Source organism: Elaeis guineensis, chromosome 3 (genome assembly GCF_000442705.2).
Source record: "Elaeis guineensis isolate ETL-2024a chromosome 3, EG11, whole genome shotgun sequence".
NCBI lineage: Eukaryota > Viridiplantae > Streptophyta > Magnoliopsida > Arecales > Arecaceae > Elaeis > Elaeis guineensis.
In genome coordinates this window covers 107,841,309-107,852,655 of record NC_025995.2, presented here as the reverse complement: position 1 = coordinate 107,852,655, position 11,347 = coordinate 107,841,309, and the positions used below count along the sequence as shown (strand labels likewise).

At 38.8% G+C, this 11,347-nt stretch overlaps 1 protein-coding gene across 1 annotated transcript; it reads right to left on the bottom strand.

Moving 5' to 3' along the window:
- Positions 1-8,939: 8,939 nt before the first annotated feature.
- On the bottom strand, positions 8,940-10,909 carry LOC105041083 (transcription factor MYB20). The gene is made up of 3 exons (XM_010917879.4): positions 10,696-10,909; positions 10,035-10,164; positions 8,940-9,895 (listed from the first exon to the last, which is right to left on the bottom strand). Exons 1-3 carry the CDS (start codon positions 10,826-10,828, stop codon positions 9,277-9,279), a joined length of 882 nt encoding a protein of 293 aa, XP_010916181.1. The 5' UTR covers positions 10,829-10,909; the 3' UTR covers positions 8,940-9,276.
- Between the last annotated feature and the right edge of the window lie 438 nt (positions 10,910-11,347).

Below are 11,347 nucleotides of genomic sequence, written 5' to 3'. Positions count from 1 at the left end.
AGTCTAAGAGAGCAGTCATGGTATTTGGGCCAACGAATTAACAACACAGAAAGTGCATGATCTCCGAGTACCAGATTAGAGATTTAAGGTTGTTGATGTGAGGTTGTTCTATTTTTTTTCTGTACTCATTCTACATCATTTTTCTAACTTTTCATTTCATTTGAGGTTTTACCATTTAACAGCACAGGGATGTTTTTATAGTATATTGATTTGGTAGGCTTTCATATGAAATGACGACGATAGAACTTCTGTGCCATGTTTTTTTTTCTCTTTTCTTTCTTTATTTCTTTTTCATATTTCCCCCGTTGTCATCTTGCAGAAATAATACCATTACGCGGCATCCAGCAACCTGGCTCCTCTGCGCTCCGCGATTTGCACCGTAAAATATTCTACATCCTTGGACGGCCGTCAGGAAATATTTATGGATTGTTATGTTTGATGACCATTCTTCTTTTAATGACGGCAGTCTCAAAACAAGGCCTTCTGCATTGTAGAGGATTCGCGCTTTTTCAACGGAATACATCGAACTCCCGCCTCAAGAATACAAATTCATAGCAGTCGGTCTCATTCGTACATAAATCACTAGGATGTTTAAAGCTCAAAACATTTAATTTGGGAGTTTTTTTTTTTTTTTTGACTGTTTTAATTAGGGAGTTACTTAGGGGAGCTGCGCTCTTGCAAGGTGAGAAAGATGAGGTAGGTGTGTAGATCAACTACTTGTACCAAGTCCGCTTGCAAGTTTCTAAGGCTTTAGTACAAGATACTCAAAGCTCATGAAAATGAGGGAGTTACTTTGGCCTGATGGAAATAGTTCAAATAAACGGGTTTGGTTTAAATAAACTTGCTAAATGCTGCAACGTAATTCACGCGATTCACAAGATTGGCGCGCTTTCATTGCTGGGTTGCGGTGCAAAATCCGAATCCCCTGCCTATTTGGAAAGCAGTCTTGGACATGAAAATTGTGGTAATAGGGTTGTGCTATGGGGCTTTATAATCTTTTTCCTCATGGGCCAATATAATCTTTTTTGATGTGGAAGGGCCAAAATAATCTTATCCAGAAGAATGTTTGCTTACAATGATCTGAGAACTACTTACAGCGAGTGGACCGATAGCCAACGCTTTTTGTGGAGGATTCAGATCCTCTCACCACAGCCAGTGACCTAATTCTCGCGAGCTCTAGCCTTCTTTTCCGCAACATCTCTCCAGTGTCCAGAGGTTGAGATATTGATGAAGGGCAGGACTGAGCCAAAGCCCGAGGGGCACAATAGTACAATACATTGCCGTCTAGCTCTGGAATAGGACGGACGGGATATGACTGAAACTTTAGCGTGAGGCTCCATTGGTCCGAAGCCCATGGGAGGATTAGATCCTCCAACGCAACGATATCTGGCCCAACGAATTAAGAAGGCACAATATCGAACAAAATAGAGAGAGAAAGAGAGAGGCGCCGGAGTTCAGGAATATTAACAGGGAAAGAGGCGCCGGCGACTCTCCATTCCAACCACATTAACAGGGAAATCTGATTCCAACTCAAATTCCAGGTAGTTTATTCTTGCGAACCAGGGCCATGAGATGATCCGAGGGACCACAATCCTATTGGTTAGTTGTTGTAAATTAAAACACCTTCTACATCCCCAAGTGAAGCTCGGGCTGAGCTTCTCATATACAAGCTTGAATCCTACCACCTGGTTCACCTTTTGAGTTATGAATTTGCTTATATCTCGAGGTGACCCATATAATCAAGAAGACGAATGATGCTGCAGATTGGATGGCCTGACCAGTCACTGATTGGATGGGCCTTTTATATAGCCAGCCACTCCATGGGCATATTATAGGGATATTTGTCTACTATTACCTATTCAACTTCCGACTATCTTGTCCCCAGGCTCCTCGGATTGTATTTACCATAGGGTGAGATGAGACACCCGATATATCCCAAAAAAAAAATAGGAAGGGTGGGGGGTTTATATCCCGTTGATCCATTTCGGATCTTGCAAGAATTGGACCAGAATCACAGAATACCACACCAATCTCGACCTCACCTGGTCCTTCCTGGAGGCAACCCACACTCTCCATCTCTGTTGAGCTCACATCGGATTAATGGCCAACCCAAATCACATATGGGCCCACAGAGCTTCTTGTGACTTAGGACTTAATCCAGGTTGATGCGCTGAAGGCCCAGTCCACTAGACATGCTCTACTCCATAAAGCCCTAAACATAGATTATGTGCTGACTAGAGCCACCGGAAATTCTGCCATACATGCCTTTCTGATTGTTGCTCAACTACATTTACCGTTATGAATGATAAGGTTAGCAAATTAGTAAGGTAAGATTTTATTGAGGGCCGAGGCTTGTCTCTAGATTTTCATGTCAATAGAGGAGGAAGAATACAATAGCAGGCATCTATAGGCCTCCCAATTTTCCGCATAATAACTTAACAGCAGAAGAGAAGTTTGACCATTTTGCATGTTAATATGAAACTTATTGTGGCCAAAGGCTCGTAGGTTGGCATGTGAGATATTATCCATTATAGTTTATGGATCTCACGATTTTATCTTTCAAAAAATATCTTATGTAGAAAGGATGATTTCTTTCTATATAAGTTAGAATCTTCTTTGACTCACAATCAATGTGGGACTAATAATATCCTTCTTTCTACATTATAATATAACTTTTCACTCAAAGAAAGTTTGTGTATGAAAGGGAGGTATCCTCTTTATTTTTTACGGTATCCTCTTTATTTTTTACTACAATCTCTAGTAAAGAAAGAGTCCGTGCACGGACAGGAGGTTTCCTTCTTCCTGATTTTAGAGCTCTTTAAGGCTTTACAGTTACAATGTGGTCCCTTACCTATAGTATCATTGTTGCGATAAAGGACTCATGGTACGATAGAGAAGATATTGTCCGTTCTGATCCATAAATCTCATAATTTTATCTGTTAAAAAATGATTCACGTGAGAAGGATGACTTTTTTCTATATAAATTAAATTTTTTTTATAATTAATATAAAATTAATAATACCCTCCATTTTATATTATAATATAATTTTTATGATATAAATTTTTTTTTAATAATATATGATTATTGTGAATAATAATTCACCTACCAGACCATGAGCACTTGGCCGCAAAGGGCTTAATTTGACTTATATGCAGAATCTTCTCGCTTCTTAGCGTCAAATTTAGATTACCAGAAACAACTGGCTTATGAAGTTTGAATTTATAGATCCTTCATTATAATATTTTTGTACAATCTTCTCAAGTACCAAGGTGCTCCCGAGAACCAATACAACAAGTGAACCAGATTTCCAAGCCTCAAATTTGGTTCCCTGATATTAAGAGGACGGACGGGACACCGAACAGCACATCGAGGAGACGCAGTAATTGCGTCACTGTGATGCAATAAAGTGGTCTTGCTTGTCGGCATGGTGCTTTTGGTGGATGTTTGCATTGTTTCACACAAATTATGAACAATATAACCTCATCGATTCTCTAAAAGACTTTTAGATGCTAAATTAATGTTATCGTAGTGGATGGGAGCATTTAATCAGGGACCCTTGTACCTGAAAGAAGACTAATATTCAAAAAGTTCACTCTTGCAAGCTGTCGCAGCTCGTCAACAAACAAGAATGATGTAGAAGCCAATGGTGGGCAGTGGAGGATAAGGTACTAACGTAAAAAAGAGTGACATTTCCATAAATAAAGGCCACAAGGCTTTCACTGGAAGGTGGTGGCCATAGGGACGTTTAAGAAACCGGGAGGTCTGACCTCTCTACTTGAATCACAACCTCACTCCATCCCTTGGACGATTCCCAGCTTCATTGTGTTCCAGTTGGGCATCTCCACAGCACACTTTCTGAAGGAAAACACTTGTCAAGATGGGGCCCCATTGGCTCAAAAGTAAACCAAGTGACGAGAGAATTCTTAGTGCATCATATACTGAGCTGAAAACTGCAGTTGTTGGAGGTCTGACATTTTTATCATAGTCTCCATCGGAGGAAGTGTTCCCATGTAGCTTGCTATAGAACATTGGCAACTGGTCGATATCACCGACTGATCAATTAGGACGATTCGATTCACACTCAAAATAGCTGGCCTGAAGCCACTGGATGCCACACATTCTACTGCCTTTATTTTAGTACCAGGTGACCTTGTTTGAGATATCCCTTTAGGTGGGGGTGGGGGTGGGGGGGACAGCTGAAGTGAACCAGTAAGTGTGTGTCCATTGTTGAAGAGCACCATGATTGGTGGCCAACAATTAATGGGGGGACCAAGCACATCCCATGACTCTAGTTTATCCAGGGTTTGTGAGCCACTGCAGAGGTATAACAAAGAATACCAGTGACTCAAGAATATAGAATTACATAGCAACATCATTCCATTATCTTCTTCTTAGCCCACTTGTTATTCCACTTCTCTTCGTTCATCCAAGAAAGCACTTGTGACTTCTTAATTCTTCTATATGTTTCCAAGCAATTATTGTAGAGCTTCATACGTCCTTCTCATTCAGAGTCCCTTTTGTCTAGCTGAGTTGTTAGACACTTTGGACACTGCCATGCTTTAGTTGTCACAGAAATTAAAATATAAAGAAAGTAATCTTTTTCATGTATCTGTTCTTAGCTTTCGCTTGCTTGTGGCCGCCTGTGTCCCATCGTCGGAGGCCTAGTCACTATTCCGTTATGGCAGATCCAATGTCTCGGACCTTTAGATCTTGGTGGAGATTGCTTTTGCACCAATAGAAATGTACAATCTGCTTTTGTGGTTGCTACACGTTTTAGCCACTTGTATAGTTTGATATGGAGATATGTTTAAATGACCAGTTTATGGAACCAAAAGTCTCAAAGCATGGAACCATGTGTTTAATAGTATTTCCATCTTAATAACTTTAAAATGTCGCTCATTGAAAATTTTCTTGATATCATGATGATGAAAAAGTAGGCACAATGTAGGATGTAATTTGTATAGGTTATTTCACCTTAGATAGCTTTTGATGCCATTCGATGACATGTGAAATGTTAATTATCCTGATTCATATTATGTTGGGTCTATATTCTTCCAAATCCAGCTATAAAATGGCTGAATTAATTTGAGTCCGTTGTTATGTGCCAACTGGTGTTGCAAACATAAGTGTGAAAGATTAGCTGCATGAATCGGGGTTCATCCTGGTAATTTGCTATGCTCCTCTTATTAAATAGGTCTAAGATTCCAGTCATCATGATGTCCATTTGAGAAATCAAATTTGGAGCTGCAGGTTTCGAACTTTAGGGAAAAGACATATTCGAAACTTATAATTTCAAAATGTCGTGATTTGATTATTTTTTCATGAAATCCATTTCATCAAAATTGGCAAGTTTTAAAATTTGAAAAATAAGTCCTATAAAAGATATACCATTCTTTGCATTTCGATATATTTTTCTAAAATTATACTTCATTATTATTTATTTTAGAAAAACTCGTAGACAGCCAAACAACCTCAAGGTATCGAATACTGGTGACCATGGCCTGATGCCTGATATTGGCCTGTCCTAGTTCATCGAGAACGAGAGGGGAAAAAAAGGCAAAAAAACAGAGATTTCACAGGGAATCTTGTTCTATTTCGAACACGCAAAACTCTTAGTGTGGAGAACATCCAGCTAGCTGTGACACACTCGTATAGCTGCTAGCAAATCAACGAAATCAGCCGACTCGGTGGTTGGAAGGAGATCTTGTTGGTGCAACCGCGTTTCAAAGTTCAAAATCACCTTAAAAAAAAGGGTGTTTGCCGCGTAGTCTAACGTCAAACATCCAGGAAAGGGAGTGAGGAACCCCAGTGGTGACGTTTTATTTGTTTCTGTGCAACTATTTCCTCCTAACTTCGCTACAAGTGCTGTGCTTTTTCCAAAGACCAGATCCATCGCGTGAGCAGTGAACTTCAGCAAAGTGACGTGCCTTGGGGTCATTTATCCCGGGAATACTCTCGTTGAAGCATACTTAACTGTTGAATTCTAATAAGATTAAAAGAATTTACAAAGATGATCAACAGAAAAGATAAAAAATTGATGTGCCTTTATAGTCTTGACCTAGGTGGATTAATGTAGGTGCGAGCAAGTTCTGAGACTACTGATGAGACTAGGTTAGACTAAGTGCAACGGGGGGAGAAGGAGAGATTTTTTGAAGTAATCAACAAAACATCCTCATGTATAAGACTTTTCTTTCTATGTTTTGCTGACCGATCATCAAAGATCCAAACCAACCAACTTCGTATTATTTTGAGCTGAAGTGAAATGGTGATGGTGGTCACCACCATTTCGTAAAATTGATGGAATGATACGTTAAACTTGGAAGTTTATCAGTGAATTAGATTGTCGACTTCGAAATTTCTAACTTGAATTCTTGCATCAACCGGTCTTATAGTCATCCACATATTAGTTTGTGTGGACAAATCTTGCTCTCAAACTTCTATCAACAAATGAAAATCTTGATAGATTTTAAAGCTTTTGATTTATCTTAAAGTTTTTGCGGAAGGAATACTTAGATCAATGTCACCATTTTTCAAAATGATATGAGGGATGAAAGGCCAACCACTTCTAGATGGAAATAGTTATATAATATGGCAGTTACTAGCCTACAGAGTTGAAATGCTTGTCATAACAAAAAGAACTACATATGCCAACTAAAATAATGTTTCTATATATTTTAATTAACATGAAATGTAATTAACATGTGTGAATCATTTGTGAATTCCTGCATATAAAAGTCAAGTGGATGGCACCTTGATAAAGATATATATTAAAAAAGACTTCAATACATATTAATAGACATGATTGTTATAAATGGTAATTCTTGCTCAGATGGGAAGGCATGATACCTAACAAGCATTCACTCATAATACATATTATTAAATATGATAGAAAAAGGCCTATTGAGGATAGATAGAAAACAAATATGACAAATGAAATTAGGCTGAGAGAGATCATGCATATCTATTACTATTTATAGTAGAACACAGATTTTAAACAAAATGAAACTTGAAGAGAAGGTTTAAATGTTCTTGGAAAAAAAGTGATGGCCAAAATCTAGCTGAAAATATTCAGTATTCGAAAATCTCTCTCTCTCACACTCTCTCTCTTACAATATGGCAAAAAGTTAATTACATGCTACAACTATGCAAACATTTGAAAATTTTTATAGAAAATCTAAAGGTCAAATTCATTCATATTTACATCACAGCATGAAATCATATTGTCATTATTCAAATATTAGTTGATTATACTCAAAAAGAAATAATCTTTTAGCCCCTTCTATACCAAATCGGGTTGAAAATGTCTGATATTTTTTTTTTTAAAATGGACTTATAGCAATTCCTTCTAAATGATTACTATGATTAAGGTGATGTGTGATTTAGGATTCACATACGAGATGCATATCACATTTATGTGTGTGATTATTTAAAGATAAATAAAGTAGCTAAACATGCACTTTGGAGTGATTTCAAAGAATCAATCGGACCAAGCTTTGGCTTCATCTTGACTAAACTTACGACCGAGGCTTTAGCTCTAACCTCGAGACCTAAATTGGGTCGGATTTGAGTTTGCACCTATGTCTCAAAATAATCTTCACTTGTTGAGAGCTCACACCCAGCTAACTTAGTTTCATGAAAAATTATTGATTGGATCAGGTCCACTACAGAGTTGGTGGACCAGTTCAACCACAAATGAAGACGACTAAACACCGAGGAAAATAAAAGGAGGGAGAAAGGAGCCTCAGTTTCTCTTTCTCCATATCTGTTTGTGGTTGGACTGGTCCACCACCTAGTCCAACTGAAAATTTTTTTATTTTTGACATTACTAGTTAGTCTCCATAGTGTGATAAGAATGTGGATACAAAAGAATTCCTTATAACATGATATCAGCATGCTCATAGGAGTGATTGACACGGGGAGGACCACCAATTCCTTTCCTAAAGCACTAATGATGTGGTAAGATTCCAATGTACTAGAACCATTAGGACATATTTGAGTGGCCTTTAACTAAAAGCATGGTCATCACAAAGGAAACGGGCGTGAGAAACGACATGCAATCCGGGAGTAAGAAAAGATGGTCGGAAAGGGTTCCAAGTTTTTTTTTTTTTTTTTCCTTAAATCATTATTAAAAGAGATGGATAACTTACGTGAAACACACTAGAGATCAAAAGAGCACCACGAGAAACTACTACGTAATTACTTTCTAGCAGCTTCCCATCTGTTTCTCTAAAATGTTGGTATCTGATTTTTTTTTTTTTTTACTTGCTAGTTATAAAGGGACTAGAGTAGAAAGTTAATTACTTGGCTTGGCTTGCAAGACTAATGGGTGTCTAGAATTTACCTGTAAAAACTATAGATGCGACTGGAAAGAATCAAAAGTTACTTGTGGAAAATGCTCGACTACCCTTGCGTCAACATGGCTTAATTTCGTTGTCATTGCACGTTTTGATCAGCCAATATTTAAGCAACAAATTAAAACTTTATGGTCTATGAGGTAGCTTCCTCTCCCATGCTCTGGGGAAAGCAAGCATAGATTCAACTTACTTGACCTACTGTATGCTTCCAGAAGGAAGGAGATATTGATGAACATTGCGTAGAAATTTCTCAGCAGTCACATACCCTCAAAATATATACGTTGGAATCACTTCCCTTGGGCATGATGTTGTAGAAGTGAACAGACTATGGCATAAAATTCCATGCCTAGATAGAAATGAGTCTTTAAGGTAGGATTATTCACTATAGGTGGTGGAAAATTTGAAGTACTACTAGCATTTTTCTTTTTTCTCTCTGAAATTGTAGTTTGAGTGATTGATTCAGCCCTACCAAAGCTCAAACAGAATGCATAATTCTTTCTATCTCATGCCCCCAAGGGCATCATTGTCTGTTGATCTAGCAAAAGAAATACACAAACATTAAATTTGGATATGTTTCTGCATTATAATGATTTTCCATTCAGGTTTATTTCTTCTCTTTGCGTGTAACAAAGTTGATGAAGCTACGTAGACATAAATTTACAAATAGACAGATCTTACGGTTTATTTCCTTCTCCTTATTCTGAACGTTTCATGTACTCCGTTCAGAACAAGGTAAAAGAAAGAGAAGAAAAAAAGAAGAAAAGAGAAAAAAAACTAGAGCCTCTCTATTTAATTATTTTTTCAGCTATCGAATTGAACAAAGAAGCTTCCAAAGAAAACTGAGATCGAGTACATTCTTCCCTTTTATTTCATTTGTGTACACTAATTACAAAACCATGGAATAAGCAATCGGAACAGCTTCTAGTTCCATGATTCTTGATCCCCGGCAGTTCTTTGATACAGCTGGTTTAAAGGATCAAAAGCTAGTTCCCCATCTCCATTATTAGGGATGGGATCCCATTGACTGAAGTCATCCATTCCATAGAAGTACATGGGATCTGGCCACTCCATGCAAGGAAATTGGATCTCTTCAGCTTTCACTGATGGACTAGACGAAAGGCATGATGATGGTAAGGAAGTAGAGGAATAGGAGGCAGTAGAAGCACATGGTACTATAATCTCATGCGGTTGAATCATGGGCACTTCATCAGTACAAAAACCAGGGGATTTCTGAAGAAACGTGTCAGTCTCTATGAAATCAAATGAACTCGACACCGACACGCTCTTCTCTTCTTCTTGGCTCTGCGAGCACTGCAGGATTATGTTCTCACTTCTCTTGTCTTCACCAGCTACGACACCTACTTGTTCTTGCTGCTGCTGCTGCCCTGTTTGGTGGTGGTGTTCATCAGTAGAAGAGATGGGCCTGTGAGTGATGGGATCAATTCCCATCTTCCTCAGCTTCTTCTTAATGTGGGTGTTCCAATGATTCTTTATCTCATTGTCAGTTCTACCAGGGAGGTGAGATGCAATCTTAGACCATCTGCAAGGGCAACAGGGGACCAGAAGCTTGTTCTTATTAATAGTTAGCAGTTGAGGGCCAACAGAACTAGATTAGTTAATTTGAATAAACAGAGACAATTAATTATGAACAATAGAAAGGAAGAGGGGAGAGTGACTACTTGTTTCCAAGACGAGAATGGAGTTCAATGACCAATTTCTCCTCAGACTCCGATAGCAAGCCCCTCTTCAGATCAGGTCTCAGGTAGTTGGTCCATCTTAACCTGCAACTCTTTCCACACCTCAATAAACCTACACCAATACACCCTGACGTATCAAGCTTCATTCACAGTAGTCATTAGAAAAAGCACTTGAGAATAATATCCATATTTTCCCCCACCAACCTACATATTTTTCGAACAGGACTCATTATTCTTTGAAGGAGACTTTCACCATTGCCAAAAGCAAAACTAAGGCAAACTTTAGAAATAAATTCGCTAAAACAAGCGTACTAAAATTTAATTTTCTTGTTTCTCAATCAGCAGCATGCTCTCTTCTCTCTCTCTCTCTCATGTTTCCGAGAGGAAAAGGAGAGGAACTCATAACCCCATCACCTGTCCACCTTTCTGAACACCAACATCTATTAAGGGTTCAAAACATGTAAGAACGTAACCTGAGAAACCCAAAACCAACTTGTCCAAGACCCAAAGCAAAAGATTTCTCAAAAGGAAAACATCAAAGAAAACGAAACATAGGCTCCTCCTCATGTCTCAGCTGTATTTGTGAAAGCCAGAGGAAGAAAAGGGGAAGCCAAGGAAACAGAGGAGGGGGGGAAATGGGTACCTGCTAGTTTTGGGACAGCTCTCCAACAGCATTGGCCATTGGTGAGGATGAAGTCGATCAACTTCTTGTCCTCCTCAGTTGTCCACGGCCCCTTCTTCAGCCCCACCTTATCACAACATGGCTGCCTTCCCATTCTATCCTTCAATCAAATCTCTACAGCCAAAACAGAGAGCGAGAGAAAATTCCAGGCCAACTAGCCAGTTCCACGGCTACCAACCTTTATAAGTTGCACCAAGTACCCCCCGAGGGCATTGGCTAGAACCAGGAGAGCTCTTGTTTACACCAAGATTCATGCACACGTGTCAGAGAGCGGGGACTGGGGAGGTGGACGGCGTCACACGTGTGAAGTCGGTCTCTGACAGCGCCACCTCATCTGCTGCCTTTGCTTGCTTTTCAAGCCAGGACCCAAAAAGTCCACGTAAAGTTTTCTTCGAAGGTGAAGTGGGAATTTTGATGGTAGAAAGCTGAGGGGATCATTTCTTTTTTACTCTCTGCTCTTCACCTCCTTTCATTGAATTCATATGATAACTTTGTGAATTACATATTTATGAAGCTACGAATTTAGTCGAGTCACTGAAGCATCTCCATTTGTGTGATACAAGTGCTGGTGATACTAATCTAAAGAATAATTATAGTAGTACAAAAAAAAGAA

Bases quoted from the DNA above. Each gene is read 5' to 3' on its own strand.
- LOC105041083 (XM_010917879.4), bottom strand. From the start codon at position 10,828: ATGGGAAGGCAGCCATGTTGTGATAAGGTGGGGCTGAAGAAGGGGCCG. The intron at 10,165-10,695 runs GTACCCATTTCC...GTATTGGTGTAG, and splicing joins AGCTGTCCCAAAACTAGCAG to GTTTATTGAGGTGTGGAAAG. The intron at 9,896-10,034 runs GTAGTCACTCTC...TTGCCCTTGCAG, and splicing joins CATTCTCGTCTTGGAAACAA to ATGGTCTAAGATTGCATCTC.